General features: G+C 43.8%; 1 protein-coding gene across 1 annotated transcript; it reads right to left on the bottom strand.

Annotated features, from left to right (window-relative positions):
• Positions 1-460: 460 nt before the first annotated feature.
• golgb1 (golgin B1) lies at positions 461-19,600 on the bottom strand. The gene is made up of 20 exons (XM_054624253.1): positions 17,883-19,600; positions 15,737-15,815; positions 14,977-15,147; positions 14,659-14,772; positions 14,408-14,575; positions 14,202-14,324; positions 13,367-13,480; positions 12,397-13,099; positions 12,232-12,308; positions 11,324-11,384; positions 6,097-11,185; positions 5,599-6,010; positions 5,277-5,510; positions 4,369-5,196; positions 4,072-4,265; positions 3,799-3,958; positions 3,387-3,487; positions 3,219-3,290; positions 2,377-2,458; positions 461-2,265 (listed from the first exon to the last, which is right to left on the bottom strand). The coding sequence occupies exons 2-20, from the start codon at positions 15,803-15,805 to the stop codon at positions 2,128-2,130; spliced, it is 8,910 nt and encodes a 2,969-aa protein (XP_054480228.1). The 5' UTR covers positions 15,806-15,815; positions 17,883-19,600; the 3' UTR covers positions 461-2,127.
• Between the last annotated feature and the right edge of the window lie 305 nt (positions 19,601-19,905).

Raw genomic sequence — 19,905 nt, 5'->3', positions numbered from 1 at the left:
GGGCAGACTCACACAGCTTATACACAATAACCCACAGCGACAGGAGAAAAGGGAAAGATGTGTTACTACCCAGACTTAAGGACCATAGTGACAAACTAATAAAATCTAAAACCCCCAAAAAATGTTTTGTTTATTAAGGAAAGCATTTTAAATATGGCTTTAGATGTCAAGGTTCCAAGTTATCAATTCATTTTGCATGAAAAAGTAACCAACAATAGTTTTGTAAGCTCTATTAGATTCAGGCACACATAAGAAATACAAAAATCTGCTTCTAGGAAAGTTCACATCCTGCATGATAAAGATAAATATACTGTTTCACCGGCTGAACCTGTTCTTTATACCCTCTGGCTCAGTAGTTGATTCATTAAACTATATCTTTACTATTTTAACGTCATATAAGCACTGTGTATTTGTCTCATGCTTTTTCCAATATAGAGAAAGAATCGAGTTTTTAAGACCAGAGTTTTATTGTGTGAATAACAAAATGTCACAGTATGTCATGATGTCAATCCCACTATTATAAATGTTTTCTGATACAGCAAATTAACTGATAAATGATACCCAATTCCTAATTATTTCACAAACAAAAAGGAACAAATTGTGTTTTTGATTTGCTAACTGAGCCCAAATAAACAATAAACAAGTCTTACTGTAAGTCAAAAAAAGTCCCAACAGACACAGAAATAAACAAATAATTAATGCCTGACAAGATCTATCCCTGACCTACACCACCAACACTTTTATTATATTTTAGTTTTCTATACAGCCCTTTTTAAACAATTATTTACAGCAAAAAGTATATATTCAGTGTGTGTAAGATGTGAGAAAGAACTTGAATGTTTAGGAAGAGGAGTTCACCAACAGTGAGCGATTAAATAAGCAAGAATCCAGAGGATGATGTCAATATACATGTAGGTAGTGCATCATTTTAACTGTTATGGCAATACATTATGCTACATCAGAGCAGTCTATGATGGGATGGATATCATTAGAAAACAGCAGTCTTTCTCCCCTGGAATGAATCCACACGGTGGTAACATTGAACCTCAATGGCATCTTCATCTGCCATAAAAACTACAGAGCAAACTGTAAAATCTAAGTCTATGCAGGAGAAGCATGGACGGGGAATCTTATTAGATATGTAAGAGGGGGAAAACCCAAATATAACATACATATTACACTTACATATGTACACATATCAATATGCTCCCTTTTCTTAAAATGTGATTTATATAAAAGGAAAAAGAAAAGGAAAGCAAACCCACAATAGGAATGTGTAACATAAATTGCACTGTGCTCTGTTTTTGTGCATTAAATGAGAAGAAGAGGAAGAGACTGGACTATAACAGCACTCCCTGAACCTCAAGCCATCTTAAAAATAATAGTTTGACATTCGGGGAAATATATACGCTTATTAGAGTTAGATTACAGGATGTGATATCGATCTCATAACTGTCCGTTAGGCTACAACCGGCAGACGGTAAGCTTAGCATATAGCAGAAGTGGGGGTAAACAGCTAGCCTGGCCCTGTCCAACGGTAACAAACCACACCTAAAAGCACCTCTAAAGCGCAATAATTGACATCTTATCTCGTTTGTTTAATATCTACAAAAACCGCTCATACGTATATCCGGCAATTCACCTCTTGATGGTTACTGTTTACTTTGGTTTCTATGTGAATTACATAGAATTAAACGTGTCTGATAGTGAGCTTTAGGGGTGCTTTTGGGTGGATTTTGTTACCATTTAATATCTTTTTGCTCTAACATCAAGTGACCCTATTATATGCAAATCTAAAGGCACGTGAAGAACACCATCTGCCAACATACATGATTATGAATCTACCTTTTCCCACCTATAACACCATAGATTTTTAGGAAGAAAATTGGTCCATTTTATGTCCTCTCTGCTTGGGTTTTCTCTCAAAGTCATTCAAGAGCGACATAGTGAAACCAATGATGACAAAGCTAAAAGTCCTGTAAAGTGCAACGTTTGTGTGTAGGACACCCTTCTATAATTTATCACAATATAAAACATATTGATGGCTTGGGTTAGGTCTGTGTCACATTTACATTTCTTTCCCCTACTCTCTCTGTCAGATTTTTCTTTTTTTCAAGGGAGCTGGTTTCAGAGGTATCCGCCCAGACACAGCAGCAGCAGGACGTGCACAGTGAGCAGATAGAGGCTGAACAGCAGAGGGGTGCGCTGACGGGAGCAGAAAGCCACTCGGAGCATCCGCACTAAACCCGGGCCACCTCTCCGAGTCTGCAGGAGAGGGAAGACAAGGTTACAGGAAACATTCAGCTCATAAGTCTTTATTACTATTAGCTATTAAGATGACAAATGAGTTGGTACAGGACATTAGTGGAGCCTTACTCGAGTGACAACTCCTTCCGGCTCGATCAAAAGAGCAGTCTCTGAGCGATCCTCTTCTTGTGCAGGGGGCCATTTCGCCTGGCTGTGAATTATGATATTAATAAAAACAGATGTTAGCTGTCATATTGTGTTGATTGAACAAATTTATCAGAGCTAAAAGATGAATTATTGAGATGCAGAGAAACAACAGAAAGCATATGAAGGCCCTGTTTGTCAACGGTTATTACGGAATATGATCATTAGTCTCAAAATTGTGCAATTAAAAACATTAATCAAGATCAATCTAATGATCAATGTTTCTTAGTCTTCTAATATATAATATAATAATTATATAATTAATCATTGGGTTTTGGACTGACAAGATTTGAAGATTTTAGCTTGGTTTTGGGTAAATTGACAAAGTGAAAAAAAACATTTTTGCTATTTTCTGTCATTTTATAAGTCAAACAAATAATTTAGAAAATACCTGACAGATGAATCGATACAAATAGTATATTTATGGTGTGTATGGTACCTCTATTTCTATTTTTCATGCTTCATGTTGTTTATCCTTAATTTTATAATATTCTAGTTTTAATAGGTTACAAGCTGTAAACAAAACACTGACATATCACCTTTTAAAATGATATGATGAACTTGCTGGCAAACTGTTGCTTATTTACACATCCAGCAGTTACAGAGCAACATTATTATTCATTTGGAGTCGGGTTTCTTAACACCGGATGAATGCAAGTCCAATATTGACTTTTCTTCTGGCTTTTCTGTTTTGGTCTCCACCAACTCATACAACTATTGCTTAAAGCGTTGATATGCCTTCTCTTTTATCCTTTATCATTTCATACCGTTTGAGTCGATCCTGTGTGGCCATCAGCTGCTCCTCCGCAGCCACCCTCTGCCGCATCTCATCATCCAGCCTGATGTAAAAAAAAGTAAACATTTATTAGTATATCTATATGTTTAATACCCTTTTACAAGACAATTTCTTGTGAGGTTTGACCTTAACTATATACCTCCTCTGTAGGTCTTTGACCTCAGCTATGTAGGCGTGACCGTCTACAGGGCTGCTTCGCTCCTGTGGGGCTCCAGGAGCGCTGTCCACTTCCTCTGTGCCCTGTGGAGAAGATAATGACATTGTAGAAAATCCACATTATATGCAACATCATTGTCCTACGTCCTGCTAATTTTATAGTTGATATTATGCCTTCTACAAGCCACATTCCTGGAGGGCCAATAGAGATTACTGACACCCAATGTGTTGTGAGATGTGGAACTAAAAGAATTACAAAAACACATAACCTCTGGATATTTATGCCAAAAAGTCCTCATAAAAACTTCTGCATTAAAGCATGCGGTTCTTGCATGGTCATTACCGTTGGATCTATTCTATCTCCTTTATATTTACAAGTACAACAAAATAAAAACCTCTCTCTGGTAGTGTTCCTGCTGTAGTTTGGGCTTGTGAGCGCGGGCCTCCTCCAGCATGGCGGTGAGTTGCCGCAGTTGGTGGTCCCTCTCCGAGAGTGTGGCGAGGGTCTGCTGCTTCAGCTGCTCGGCTTGAGCCATCCAGTCCATACGCTCCAGTCTGATAGGCACAAGACACACAAATTCATGCACAATTAAATACATTTTTGTGCCACAATGCTAGTTGAAAACATTGGCGATGTACGACGACAAAGTGCCGGCTCTGTGCCTCACCTGAGAGTCTCTATCTCCTGCTTGCTCATTCCCACCATATTCTCTAGCTGCATTAAGTCGCCCAGCATGTCTTCGTTCTTCTTCTTCTCCTCAAACAGCTCCTGGCTGATTTTAATCAGCTCTCCTGCTCCCAGTCGAGCCAGCTCCGACTTCAGCTTCTTGAGCTCAGACGACCGCGAATCAAGCTGCTCCAGCTGCACACAAAAAACATATGTCGATGAAAATCCACAACATTATCAAACTGTTCACATTATTTATCTTCCTTTGCCAGGGAGAGTTGTGTTCAGATTCACTCACCAGTCTCTCCCTGTCATTCTGCAGGGCCTGTAGTGCGTTCTTCAGCCCCCACACTTCTCCAGCGGAGCCTCCGGGGCTGCTGGGTGCTGCGGGGCCGCCTGCCTTACTCGTCTCTTCCAGCTTCCGGCTCAGTTCCTGGACCTTGTTTACCGCCTGGTCCCTGCTGTCCTGGAGGGAGGCCATGGCTTTTGCGAACGACTGATTCTCCGCTCTCAGCTGCGTCGTCACTTCTCTCTCGCACAGCAGATTCTGTTCGACAGACAGCAAGTCTCTGGCCAGCTCTGCCACCCTCTCCTGAGCGTTCTCCGACTCCGTCCGCATCACGCCTCCCTCCCATCGCAGCTCAGCCAGCTCTTTGCTGTTGCCCTTCTGCCCTTGTCTCTCCTTCTGCAGGCCCTCCTCCAAAGCAGCCACTTGATCCCTCGCCGCTTGCAGCTGCTCCCTCAGCTTCTCGACTTCTGCACCGGGAGCGTCTATCACCTGTGATGCCGTCTTAAAGTCAGCAGCCTGGCTAAGAGTCTCCCTTTCCACTCTGACTGCGTCTACCTCCATCTCTCCAGATCTGTTGACCTTACTCTCCAATTCCTCGCGTTCTTTTTCCAGAGAGGCGATACGCTCTCGCTGTGCTGCCAGAAGCTGTTTGTGTTGGGAGTCCTTCATGCTCAGGACTTGGTTAAGTTCTTCCCGGTAGCCGTGAAGCTGAGCGGACAGCTGGGCCTTTTCGGCGTACAGGTCGTCTCTCTGAACCAGCAGAGAGCGCAGCTCCTCTTTCAGGCTGTTGTTCTCCCCGGCCGCCTCTTGGATCAGACCATCTTTCTCCAACATCACCTGGGACACAAAACAAACATTATATCGGCTACGAAATAAAAGCTCTAAATATCATATAAGCTTTAGATCTTGTGCGTTACCTGCAGGTGTTTCTCCTCCAGCTGTTTGTACATGTTGAGGACTCTGTCTCTGTCATCCTGCAGGGAGCCCATGGCCTTCATGAAAGAGTCCAGTCTGGCTTTTCTGTTGTTGCTCTCTTCTTCCCCCTTTCGCAGTTTTTCTTCCAGATCCCGCAGTTCTCCTCTTCTCTGCTCCAGCTCCTCCTCAGCTCCTTGTGCCCTGCTGTCGGCCTCCTTTCTGGCCTCCTCTGCAGCCTGGGAAGCAAAACACGCACGAATGGTGAGAAATGTGTCGTCCATGAGCAATATATAATATGTACTGTAGATAAAAACAAGTGAATACCTGAGCAACTGCTTGCTCCTTCTCCCCCAGCATCTCCACCTCTCTCTGCTCCTTCTCATTTAACTCAGTCTGCAGACTCTCCGTCAAGGCCTTAGAGGACCTCAGGTCTGTCTCTAGTTGCTCCACGTTCAGACACAGCCGCCTCTCTTCTGCCTCCCTCTCCCTCAGCTCAGTCCTGGCCTGGTCGACTTCACCCTGCAGCCGACCTACAGCCTCATCCAGAGCTCTGGTCCTCTGAGTTAGACTCTCCACCTCATTTTTCAGGCCATGGGCTTCATTTTGTGCAGACTGCATCTCAGTTGTAGTTTGCTGAAGCTTCGTCCTCTCCTCCTCTAGGGCAGCTTGGCTTTCTGCGACTTTCTTTACCTCCTCTTCCAGTTTCAGCTTCAAATCTTTGTCTGCTTTCTCAAGTCTGAAAGTCAAAAACATATTGTGAGTTTAGTTTAGCAATCTAAGGATTCTGGGGAAATAAGATAAATGCTAAGAGAAGATTTTTACCTGTTCACTGAAAGCTGAAGTTCTTCTCTCAGTGCAGATTCTCTCTGAAGCTGTTCTGCCAGTTCCTTGGCCTTTGTTTCAGCCTCCCGCACTTCAGCATCCTTGCTCTGCAGCGCATCGTTAAAGCGAGTCTCCCATTGTCGGGTCTCGTCCAAAACTCTGTCCCGGTCGTCTTGCAGCGAGGACATGCAGCGCGAGAAGGCAGCCAACCTGGCCAGAGACTCGTCCAGACGGGCTTGCATCTCCTGGGCGCGTCTCTCAGCTCCTTCTGCGACCTCTCTGGCCTCCAGAGTGGCTTCCTCTTCCTTGTCCCTTTCTCTGTCCACCTCTTCCAGCCTCAGCTCCAGCTCCTTCAGTTCGGCTCCGAGCCTGAATCTCACAGAGTCGAGGGTTTGCTCTGCCTCTGCTTTCAACAAGGCCTCTCTCTTTTGGGCATTCTGTTCAAGGGCGGTTATCTCAGCTAAAGCCTCGCTTGCCTGTTTCTGCGTCTCGTCCAGCTGGGATTTGCAGCTGGCCAGCTCTGCCTCGGTCCTTTTCAGGTCTTCTATGGTTTTGGAAGTCTCCAGTTGGGATTGTTCCATCTTGCTGTGGAGCTCATCGTGGCCGAGCTGCAGCGCCTTAAATTCTCTACCCAGTTCGCTGATCCTCTCCTGGTACTTGATGCAGTCCCTCTGCAGCTGACGGACCTCCAGCTGCTTCTCCCTCAACAGTTCCTCCAGCTGACGCGCTCTGCTCTGGCTGCCCTCTCTGACCCTCTGGGCGGACCTCAGCTGTTGCTCCAGCTCCCTCTGCTTACCGGACTCCGCTTCGGCTTCGGTTCTTTCTCTCTGGGCTTGCCTCATGTCCTCCTCCAGCCTGGCGGCCCGGTCGCTCTCACTCTGAGCCTCGGCTTCCAGCTCGGCTCGCTCCCTCTCCAACCGCTCCACCTCCCGCTGCAGCTCAGCGAGGTGCTCCCGGTTGTCCGCCGCCTCTTGCTGGTAGCCGGCGATGCTCCCGTTGAGCTGAGCCAGCTGGTTCATCAGACGCTCCTCCAGGTTGTCTTTCTCAGTTTCGAGGCTTTTGAGCAGCTCTTTGAACTGGGCCTCCCTCTTCGATCCCTCCTCGGCCAGACTCTTTTCTCTCTCTTTGCCCTCTTGAAGGCACTTCTCTAGCGACGCCACAAGGCTCTCCTTCTCTTTACTGTCCTGAAGATCTCGCTCAAGAGAAGCCAGCTCGGCTTTGTGTCCGGCCTCCTGTTCCTGCCACAGTTCCCTTTCTGCATTGACAGCCGCCCCCATCTCCCTCATTTTATCCTCTAATAAAGCTCGAACACTCTCTGTCGTTTCTGCCTTTTCGTTTTCCTCACTGGGTTGTGAATGTGTTTCTGGTGCATCCACTGCAACTATTTGGTCAGCTGGTGTCTCCTCTGGAGTTGAGGGTTTTTCTGTGTCTTCATATTGACTCTCAACAGGCTCTGCTTTGGTCATGATTAGGTCGGATTGCTGGGCAGTGACAACCTCTTCTACACCAGCTGCAGAGCTAAGCAAAGGGGCTTGAATGACACTGTCTTCTTTCTCTCTTGTTTGGGCAAGTTGTTCCCTCAACTCTTCAATCTGCTGCCCTAAAGAGTCCCTTTCGGCCACAGTAGCGTCCAACTCAGCTTTCAAAGCCCCCAGGTCATCTTGAAGTCGTTCAGCCTCAACTTTGAGAGCCCTGCCCTCTCGTTTTATTACAGTCTTGTCCTGCATCTCTTGAAGTCTCTCATTCTCCTCCTCCAACTCCAGGATCTTCTGCTGCTTTGTTTTGGCAAACTTTCTCATCTTGTCTTTCACCAAATTCACCTCTTTCTGTGCCTCTTCTGCCTGTCTTTCAGCTTCCTGCCTCCCAGCCTCATGGGTCCTCACCTTGGTCGCGAGCTCTTGTCTCTCCTGCCTGGCGGCCCCCAGGACTCGTCTCACTCGCTCTGCCTCGTCGCTCACATTCTCATAAGACCTGAGCAGGGTCTCGTACTCGTCCTTCATGCTTTGAACCTTTTCCTCCCATTCTCTGCAGGCTCTGGCGGCCTCTTCTTTCGCCAGCTCCACTTCTCTCTTACAGGCATCCTTCTCGCTCACTATGCCCTCCATGGCCAGTTTGAGGCTCTCACAGGATGATCCCAGGCTTTGGTTTTCCAGTAAGGTCCGGTCAACCTCATCAATCAGTTTAACTCTTTCCGCTCTGAGCTTCTCCAGCTCGTCTTCCGCTGACTCCATTTTCTGCTGCAGTTCAGCTAAAAGCTTCTCGGTTGCAGCTAGTTGTTCCTTCTGGGTTTTGTTTTCTTTCAAGACATCTTTGCGAGAGATCAGAGCAGCCTGAAGCTTTCGTTGAAGCTGCTGGATCTTTGCCTCGCTGTCTTTTCCTTCCTCCTGCTTCTGTGGAACCTCAACCTCTAACCTTTGGGTTTTTTCTTGCTCAGCCTTCAGTTCTTCCTGTAAAGAAGATATCAGCTGATCCTTCTGAGACACTGTGTCCTGCATCGAGTGTATGAGAGTGTTCTGCTCGCTGAGCTGCTGGCTCAGCTCCATGATTTCATGGTTTTTATTGTCGAGGAACTGCTTGAAGTCCTGCACTTCGGTCTGAAGAGTTGTAATGGAGGATGTAGAATCTGCAGTGGCTGCTTCGGCTGCAGCGTCTATCTCTGCTTTCAGAGATTCAGCGTAAGACTCAGCCTGGTGATACTTTTCTCTAAGATCTTGAATTTCCTCTGAGAGTGTATCAATCTGACTTTCCTTTTCTCTTAGTGTGAGTAGCTCTTTGCCCAATTCCAGTAATTCAGACTCTTTTAGAGTCAAACTGGTCTGGGTTTCCTGCAGCTGCTTCTCTAGCTCTGTGTTAGCCAGCCGCACAGTCTGGATCTCGTCTCTGAGGGCTTTCAGAGATTCCTCCATTTGTGCAGAGAAGACTTCAGACTGCTCGGCAGGATGCTGAACCGGATCGCTGGATTTCGGTTGCGCTGACTCTGTCTCAGTTGTGGCAAAATCCACCCAGTCCTCCTGGACCCAATAACCTGCCACTTGCTTTGCCACAGTGTCAGCCGGTCGCTTGGACTCTTGACCAGGTTCTCTTTCAGCACTCATTTGTTCTTCCAATTCTCTCAATTTAGTCAGAAGAACTTCTCGCTCGCCGCTCTGAACCTCAAAACGCTCCACAAGCTCGTTGTGTTCTTCTTTCTGCTGCTTCAGCTGTTCACGGTGGTGCCTGTCCTTTTCTTTTGCTTTGCGGATGGTTTCCTTGCGAGATTCTTGGGCGTCTTGAACTTTCTTCTGAAGGGTTTCACACTCTGCTTCAAGAGAGGCCACTTGGGATTGTAACACCGTTGTTTCAGAAGAACTGTCAGCCTGCTGAGAGTTTGAGGCTTCTTCGCTTAACTGTCTATTCAGAGCAAGCGTCTCGGTGAGAACTTGATCCTGCTGGCTAATTTTCATCTCAAGAGTCTCAACTGCCTCTTCTTTGGCTCTTAAAGCTTGCTCGAGTTCCATGATTTTAGCCTCCATTTCCTGAATCATATGTCCTCTAAATTGTTCTACCTCAGGAATGTCTGTAGTCGTTTCTCCCTTTGCCGTTTCATCTTGCTCTGTCCGTTTATTTGCTTCTGCCTCAAAATCGGTGACCTTCCTCAGGAGCTCTTTGCGTTGCACAAGTGCAGCCTGCAACTTCTTCTTTGTGGTGGTCAGTTGGGTTTCTAGAACTCCTTTCTCCTTTCGCACACTCGCAAGTTCATCGTCCACATGAGCGGCCGAGTCTTCAGAACTCCCCTTCTGTTTATCGTCCATGACTTTCTCAAGGTCCACTATCTGCTCCTTCAGTTTATTGACCTCACCGTCCATCTGGAACTTCTCCTCTTCAGCTTGGAGGAGTTTAGCAGACATGCTGTCGTTGAGCTCCATCACCTCCTGCTCTTTTTGGCTGAGACGGCCACATAGGTCGCTGATCTCAATGTCCTTCTTTGACATAGTGTCATTGTTGAGCTCTGATGTTTGAGAGTATTCAAACATGCTGATTTCCATATCTTGAAGCCTCCTCTCCAGCTCGGAGGAGAGGAGCTCTCGGTCCTCCAGCTGAGCACTCAGCATCCTGGCCTGCCCCTCCTGCTCGGAGAAAGCTTGGCGGGCCATTTCCAGATCTGTCTGCAGGACCTGAATCTTCTCTTCCTTAATGTTACTTTCAGTGCTTAAAATGTCTATCTGATCTTCTAGGAGATGCATTTCAACACCGTGTTTCTCCACCACTGAGCTGAATTGCTGAGAGAGCTTGTCCAACTCCTCTCTGGCTGACTTAAGTTCCTCAATAAAACCATTGGCCTGGGACTCTGCCTCTTCTTTGGAGGCAGTAAGCGACTGAGTTTCTTCTTCCAGACTCTTGATTTTCTCATGTGACTCTGCAGCCGCCTCTCTGAGCCTCTGAAGCTCAGCCAGAAGCTCACTGTACCTCCTCTGAAGCTCCTCGGCTAAGGCCTGAGCGAACACCTGACCAGAGGCCATGTTACCATCTGTGGCGGAAGAACCCTGCTGTGTTACATGAACTTGTACCGTCTCTCGGATGATGACAGAGGAGGACTCGAGTTGAACTGTGGAGGTTTCCTGCTCCATGCTCGTTGCCTCCCATGACTGCAGCTGCATCCCGCCAAAGTCCTGCAGGATGGACGGCCACTCCTGGCCTCCGTCTTGATTCACAGCTTCTAGGAGGGTCCAGCTGCTGTGGGCCACTTCTGAATCACTACTGCCGACCATCTCATCTGAGGAGGTCCCTTTGGATTCTTCTGGGGACTCAGACTGGTGTCCAATAAGCTCTGGGCCGCTCTCGTTATCAGCAGAAATGGAGAGGACTGAGGTGTCCTCAGCAACTAAGGTGGTCTCATCTTCTTGTGTAACATCCATGAAGTCAGGAAGGGCAGCAGAACGGTCATGGGGGGGTGTACTGGCATCCTGACCCTGATCTGGAGTCTGATCGTAGGCTTCACCTGATGCAGCCCCACTAGAGATGTGCTCGTTAGCCAGTCTGAGGGATTCCCGCAAGGCAACCAGCTCATTGTCTTTTTCTAAAAGCTGCTGCTCCAGTTCCACTAAGTGTGCTGTGGAAGTCAACAAAAGAAGTAAGTAATTAGAAAAAAACCTACTTTTTATTTTATAGTATAGGGGGGAGTGTAATGATCTTAACCATTATGTTCCATATTAGGTATACATATTATATACAAATCCAGTTTTTCTACCTTCTTTAGTTTCAGATGAATCCTGTGCTGATGGTTCAGTCACATCATCACTTTCAGATGCCTGCAACCAAAAAAAAGGTATTTTGCAAGATTAAGCTTTTTAGATTTTAAGATTAAACATTTAGAGATCATTTCCGGTGCCACTTTTTCTAAAAGCTCTATATGGCCTCTATGAAATGTCTGAATTCTATAACAGCAGCCCACACGGCTGTAGCGTGAGGTGAAGGTCAGATAAGACGGGCAGGCATAACAGTGGATCAGCGCAGAGGGGATTAGGCGCTGTTCCTCACACCGTCTGTCTATGACCCTGCGCTTGTCCAGTCTGAGACAGACGGACATCACCCGGCCAGACACATGTTGTGACCCTGGACCAGGTGTAGAGGACCAGTCTGACTGACCTGCACTCACAATAAAAGTTGACTCTTCAAACTGTATTTTAAATAAGAAGTCCAATAACTGACTTTGTAGACAGAGTACTAAGAACTACTTTACTTCTTACACCTCAGCTTATACTAAGATTCCAGTCCCCCATCTTACACTTCAACACCTTTTTTTAATCATATAAACACAGACACATAAAAACAGAAAGTCATTACGAAGGCAATGATAAACTTTGAAGTTAAATCTTTGCAGATGATTGCAGAGATGATAAAACCTGCAGAGCATCAAGGAGCTTATTTAAGATTTTCCTTTTGAAGTTACATCAAGCAAGACAAGTTGCTAAGTTCTGGTGTTGAGCAGAAACTTTTGGGTGGGTTGCGTTGTGATTGGATCTCAGAATCGAGATAATGACAACGTATTTCAATACCGGGTGTAAATGCAGAAGAATTAAATACTTTTATTCAGGTAATGCATCCAGATACAGATCATTTAATAATACCAGGCGTTAATAGTTTCTGAGCACTGACCGTTTCAATTTGATGCTGCAGCTGTTGTATCTTGGCAGCTGTTTCCTCCTGTTCTGTGGTTCTTCTGTCAAGTTGTTCTGAAAATCAGAGATTCATATTTAAACATCTTGATGAAACTAAAATGTTTGACATGCCTGAACTTCATAAACGGACATATTTTCTTACCCTGAAGGGTTTCCATGGTGTGGGTGAGCTCGACACAATGTTCTTCTCTAACACTGCGTTCATCTTTCAGCCTCATCAGTTGTGTCTCAATAGACTGCACGGTGTCGAGGAACAGGGTCAGGTCAGCGGGGAAGGGGACTTCTTCTTCTTCTGCTGCTTCTTCAAGAGCCAGAGATCGCAGAGGTCCCCACATTTTAGCCAAGATCTCACTCTTCTTCTGGGCATCTTGTTGTTCTTCCTTAAGTGAGGCCAGTTCTCGCTCTAGCTTATCAACCTCTGACTTCTCCCTCTCTGAGGCGTCCTGGCTGGCGTGGACGACGGCCTCTCTCATAGATGCAAGTTCACTTTCCAGCCGAACCATTTCCGCCCTGTCGCTCTCTGAAGCTTCACGGCTCGCTTGGACATATGCGAGCTCAGCCTCTTTCAGCAGAGCCAGTTCTCTCTCCAATCTGGCAACCTCCATCTTTTCCTTCTCCAGAGCCTCTCGACTCACATGCTCCGCCTCTCTCAGGGACGCTAGCTCGCCCTCTTGCCCCGCCACCTCCGTTCTCTCTCTTTCAAAGTCCTCCAGGCTGAATCGGAGGGCTGCGACTTCTGCGTCGGCCTGGCTGGCCTGTTCGGCCCACTGCTGCCTCTCCTCCTCCCTCCGCTTGACGGCCTCGGCCAGCTCCTGCTCCATCTGCCGGAACTGAGCAGTCAAGATCTGAGCAGAAATTAGACAGAGAGAGGGATAAGGAGGATATGAGTGGGTGTGTGTGTGTGTTGTGTGGCTCAGCCAAACAATGCATAATTGTGACGTGCCATCAGGATGAGGGTGTGACTGTTTGAACAGTTTTCTTCTAATCAAGCAGGAGCACTATTCATTACAACTGAAGCATCTGTAAATATCTGCCAACATGCACAACAGTCTCTAAACCAAACACACTATAAATATCTGCACAAATGGCATCCAGTGCATCAGGATCTGTACCTGTTTCTGCTGATCAGCACTGCTCACTTCCTGCTGCAGCATTTCCAGCACTTGGGACCGAGAGTTTAAGGCCTCCTCAAGCTCTTCACAACGCCTCTGTGATGCATGCAGGGCCTGGGAGGAACAAACACAAAGAGACCAAATCATCAAACAAACAATGGATGAATCTGTGTGGCCGTCATCTGCTCTTTCACTAGTGGAAAAAACCTGAAACAGTTTGTGTTTATCCCCTCGAGATGAACTATGGCACAATTTGAGTTATGTGCCAGTTTAATTTTAATAATGGGTATTAGCTCAAACTATCTTCAGAATAAAGTGTTACAGTTACAGTTCATGGACTATGTTTGGCCTGGTTTTGAGGTTTTCCTTAACTATATTGAGGGTCAGAGGATAGAATCAATACCTGCCATCAATCAAGTCTGATAACTGATGCATCACTTAAGTAATTATTAAATTATCCAAAAATGCTGAATCATAAGGGAGGCCAGCTTCTCAAATGTGAATATTTTCAGTTTTTTGTTGTCTGTTTTTTATGATATTAAACTGAATATATTTGAGACTTTTACTGTTGGTCAAAACAAGCCATTTAAACTTGTAAGTTGGGCTGTTGAAAATAATGTTTTTTTGCTTTGTTTTTTTTAACACTTTATTGACTAAGTAAGTTAATAACAGTAATATTAAGCATGTTAATCAATAATCACAGTAATTACAACAAAAAGAGATGAAAAAGAGAATAGAAAAGTCAAACAAATAGAGTAGGGATCAATGGGTCGATTATGAATGAATAAACCACAAATCAACAATCTGTTTTTTAAAGATCTCATGGGTCTTTTACCTGCTGAAGCCCGTCGTCACTCTGAGACTGTGCTGCGACCCTCAGCAGCTCTTCTTCGTGTTGCTGGATCTGTTCCTGGAAACGCACATCCTTCTCACAGACGACAGCCTGCAGTTTCCCCAACTGAAAAACAAGAAACAACAAAATCATTTAAAAATCACTGTTCGTCAACAGACCACATGTAATTAGAGACCCAAGTATGTCACCTGTTCAGCGTGGGCAGATTCCTTCTCTTGAAGGAGCTGTTCTGTGGTCTGCAGTCGCCCCTGGAGCTCTCTGCTGTTGGCTTCCTCCTCACTCAGCCTGTTCTTCAGCTCCTGGAGCTCCTCCTCGACTGCAGCACCGGCTCCTGTGAAAGAGCTGTCTGGACTCTGCTGTAGACAAAACAGATGTTCAAGTCAGATAATGGTGACTTGGTATGATTCCTATAAGTCTGTTTGGTCTCATTCAAACTTACTGTTGCTCCTCCTTGTCCTTTCAAATCCGTTATCTGTTTGTTCAGTGCCACCATCTTTGCTTTGGCCTGCAGTTTGAGTTTGGTGAAGCGAGCCTCAGCTTCGTCCTTCTCGTTCTGTGGATATGAAGAATTAATTGATTGAAATATAGTGAATTGACTTCGGGGGTCTTGATAGAAACACACACACACACACACACACACACACACACACACACACACACACACACACACACACACACACACACACACACACACACACACACACACACACACACACACACACACACACACACACACACACACACACACGTAATTTACCTTGAGCTGTGCATCTTTGTTAAACAGCTGCGTGTCTTTGTCTCGGATGAGCTCCTTCAGCTGGACCACCAGTTGTTCCAGGTGAGCCATCCTCTCCAAGGCCTCCTCGGGGGCCTCGGACTCCACAGGAGCTGGGCTCTCATCGGCAGGGAGCTGAGGCACCAGCATGCCCTGTTCGAGGAAAAAGAAATTGTCAGTTTAACCTGTAAAAGCAGCTTTATTATGTCCTCTATAGCTTTTTGTTCTAATAAAAGATGCTACTGAGCTGCATTGTGGGAAATTGCGGATATACCATTTGAAGCTGCCTAAAACTAGGGATTAAATATAATAGCTGCTTCTATTTTGACCATTCATTATCTTTTGATAACTTAATGGATGTGACATTAAATCACCGGAGTGCCTCTTTAATGTGGGAGAGATAAACTTAAAGTGTCCTTAAATATCTAGACACTCTCTCGTTCCATAAATTATGCCAATATGATATTTTGAGTTATGAAAGTGTGTAAAGCAAGATAAAGCCATGTTTGATCTATTTATGTACAGACTGGATGCCTTAAAAAATAAAATTTCTTTATGTTATAAGATGATACACAAGAAGACATTTCCTGTCATCATCCCCCTCTTGTGCTTTTTTCAATGGTTGCTCAAACAAGGAGCATAACACGCTCTTGAGACATAAATTGACATATTCAAAAGCAGGGGACACAGTTGGCCATACTCTTGATTATAATTTGTGATAATTTATGTGTTGCTCTCTCACCTGCGGGTCTCCATCTGGGCCCTCCTCTCCAGAGAGCTCCTGGAGGACTGTGGCCAGACGGCTGAACATAAAGATGGCCCTGTGAGGGGGAAAAACCATATGAAAGTAACAACAGTAATGTCTGGCATATAACTACATTTCTTTGCCACACCTGCGCGAGCCGTTTTCTGTTCCCCAAAGATAAAACTGTGGAAATATGACAACTATTTTAAACCATTTCTGCTGTTGACACTTTCTGCAATTTCCTCCATCAGATAGCATAATGAATTACTCACACTGCAGCACTATGTACAGTACCAGTCAAAAGTTTGGACACACCTTCTCATTCAATGGTTTATCTTTATTTTATTTTTATTTTTTTCTACATTGTAGATTAATATTGAAGACATCCAAACTATGAAGGAACACTTATGGAATTATTTGGTAAACAAACAAATGCTTAACAAACCGGAATATGTTTTATATTTTAGATTCTTCAAAGTAGTTGAATGAGAAGGTGTGTCCAAACTTTTGACTGGTACTGTGTGTCACATTACACTAGAGCTGAAACTATTAGTCAGTTAGTCAAAAAGATAGAGAAATAATTGGCAAATATTTTGACAATTGATTATTTTTAAAGTCAACATTTTTGTAGTTTTAGCATCTTAACTGCTGTTTTTCTTTTGTCCCATGTGGTAATAAATAACTAGGTTTCGAGGGGTTAGTTGGAAAAAAAATAAGCCAGTATTACTGACCTACAAGGACTTTGACTCTGTTTTTTTTTTCTCTCAATGTTACACACACACTTCCAATAGACAAACAGCTAAAAACAAGGACAACAAAGGAAAACAAATATTTCAAAATAAAAAAAATTATCTGAAAAATGTTGCAGTATATGTAGTTGAGCTGCTGCAACACCCGAATTTCCCCCATGGGGATCAATAAAGGAATATAATTAAAGTAATTGTAGGTTATACATGCATCCATGTTTATAAATAAATGATATGACCTGGGCTCATACTGACCCTTATTTTCAAAATGTTCATTCTTCCAATGTGTCAAAAACACATGTTTTAGCATCTCAAATGCTGTTTTTCTTTTGTCCTATGTGGTAATAAATAACTAGGTTTCGAGGGGTTAGTTGGAAAAAAATAAGCCAGTATTACTGACCTACAAGGACTTTGACTCTGTTTTACTTCTCTCTCTCTCTCTCTCTCAATGTTACACACACACACACACACACACTTCCAATAGACAAACAGCTAAAAACAAGGAAAACAAAGATTAAAAAAATAAATAATAATAATCTGAAAAATGTTGCAGTATATGTCAGTAATTGTAGATTATACATGCATCCATGTTTATAAATAAATGATATGACCTGGGCTCATACTGACCCTTATTTTCAAAATGTTCATTCTTCCAATGTGTCAAAAACACATGTTTTAGCATCTCAAATGCTGTTTTTCTTTTGTCCCATGTGGTAATAAATAACTAGGTTTCGAGGGGTTAGTTGGACTTCTCTCTCTCTCAATGTTACACACACACTTCCAATAGACAAACAACTAAAAACAAGGAAAACAAAGATTAAAAAAATAAATAATAATAATCTGAAAAATGTTGCAGTATATGTCAGTAATCGTAGGTTATACATGCATCCATGTTTATAAATAAATTATATGACCCCTATTTTCAAAATGTTCATTCTGCCAATGTGTCAAAAACACATTGGCAGATACTCCCAGGCCATTTTCTCCGAGCCGTTCCGGAGAGAGCCGACTTCTCCCGAACCTTCCCGGACGCTCCACTGCGCATGCGTCACTCTTTTCGCGAACAGCAAAGATTATAGCTAGCTAACGCGAAAATGGACGGCGAACTTTCCCCAGCGGCTGGACAGCGACGTGTCCAAAAAAGATGTAAGGATGTTTAAAGATTAAGAACAACAGGAGTTGTCCGGTAAAACCTCCGGTGTTTTACTCTGGCTGTACTTTCCACGGTTAGGGTTAGTTAGCCTAATGCTAACTGAGCTAGCTGACGCTTGTCACTCGTAAATAGGGAGAGCTTCTTTAAAACCTGCTCCGGTGAGTTTCTCTCCTTCGTGAATGACAGTTCTGAAATGCAGCACAGTAAGAGGAGTGTTTTTTAAAAGAAAGGACGTTTTGCTCACCTGTGCGATTGCTTCCCAGGTGAATGTATCTGCTTTTTATGTGATATATTTCCTCGGATGGATGGCAGAGCATAGCCACATCACCAAACATTCCCGGAAGCAAAACTTCCTTCGCTCTGATTGGTCAGCCTGGATTTGCATATTAAAGGGACCGTCTGCATCTTCCCAGGCGTCTTCTGCTTCCAAGGGAGCATCAACAAATAGACATTCATAGAAAAAAACGAAAAAAACGAAAAATAAACCTGGAAGGAAGAAATATTTTTATTTCAACATCTGGAAGAATTCAGAAGACAGAAAAATGATGGCAGGTCATGAACACGTTGTCAACCGCATCATCAACCACGGCAGGCAGCTGGGGAGGAGCCTGATGCTGCTGGTTCACTACACTGCAGTGTTTGTGGCCTTTGCGGGCCGCTCTGTGCAGTGGATGGTGGACGCGGTGAAGTGGACCACTCTGTTTGCACGCTACACAGTGTCAGTGTTTGACTCCATCTACAGGCATCTGAACTGGGGGAAGAGGAAAAGTGTCTGCCCAAGTTCTGACATGGCGCCAAAGTGACTCCTTGTTTGTTATAACTTGGTCTTACTGTGTTATCTAGAAATGAAGCCAAATTAAGACAGCAACAAAGCAGCTGAAACTGAAGGGGGGAACTTTTGGAAACTGAATATGAAGAAGGAAAATGAGGCCTTACTTAAGTCAATCATAGCTTTTTACTTTTTTAAAGCTCTTTAAACATAGTTATTTACTACATAGTCTTACTAGTGTTATATTTGTACATGTGGTTACATAATATGTGTATTCCATGTTTCGTTATTGTCCGGAAAAGCTTTTCCAAAATGTTGGAAACTATATTTCAGGCTGAAAAACATCACTCTTATCTACTGATATGACTGTTAATACAAATGTGTTACAGGGTAATGCAAACTAGAGTAAAATATGTCTTATCTGTATTACATTATTGCACTACTTTTTGATTTTTCTATATCAAGCTACATTGTCAATGTTTGTTCTGGTTGTTGTTATACACAATATTTCTTTTTGATGCAACAACTGTTTGCAGGCCAATCCTTTAGTGGTATGGATAATGAAACTCATGGATTGTACAATTAGTTACCACTCTGGCTGCACCTCTGGAGATGCTGCTTCCTGTGGTTTTCCTGTGATTACCTGAAATACTAGTTTTATGTCCAGAAAGAAACCCTAACGCTTCCCCTGTGAATGTATGCTATAGACAATGAGTTTAACCTTTCCTGGAATGTCGTTGAGAGGAATGAAAAAATGAAATGTTGCTTTAAAATGTCCCACAGCGGCATTTACTAATGAAGTTTTTATTACATTTTTTATTAATACATATATTTTAATTTAATCATATTTAGACTCTAGTTTAAGCACTAACATCTATATATGTTGTTTTTATATGTCTTATAACACTAATTGCAAGTTGTCAAAATGCAGAAACATTAACCACATTTACAGCTGCTGATTACCACTAATACAACACTTATGAAGTGGGGCTTAATTTCATGCAAAAGCACTTAAACATGTTTGAAGTATTTTCTTTGTGTTTCTTGTAACGTCAATAAGATCAAAAAAGCTTTCTTCAGTTATTTTATATTCATTTCACTAACTCAAACTGTCATGTTTTTTTAAGTTACTGTACCAATCAGCCATGGCTCATGTCTTCTTGATTTTAAACTGTGGTATGCAAATAAAAGTCTCTACGAAATGAGTTTTGCAATCTTTTTTATTTGCAGAGGGAAACACAAGTAGAGCAGCAACTAAGTAATATTATTTATTAATGATTTATCTGCTGAAGGTAGTGCGCTTTGCAGTGTGCATAGCTTTACTGCTGCACCACTCTGATATGAGTCATCAGTTCAGATGCATAACTGTGATGGATGTCCTGTGTCTCCATGTGAGGGATGAGAGCTGCGTTGTGTTTGTCAGCAGTTCTCACGGTAAACGCCCTTTAACGAGGCGATTATGCTGATGATCTTCATGTTGGCCTAGATTAGACGGTGA

The sequence above is a fragment of the Anoplopoma fimbria genome, chromosome 23 (genome assembly GCF_027596085.1).
Source record: "Anoplopoma fimbria isolate UVic2021 breed Golden Eagle Sablefish chromosome 23, Afim_UVic_2022, whole genome shotgun sequence".
NCBI classification, from domain to species: domain Eukaryota; kingdom Metazoa; phylum Chordata; class Actinopteri; order Perciformes; family Anoplopomatidae; genus Anoplopoma; species Anoplopoma fimbria.
Note: the sequence above shows the minus strand (reverse complement) of the source record. Positions and strands in the feature narration are given on the sequence as shown.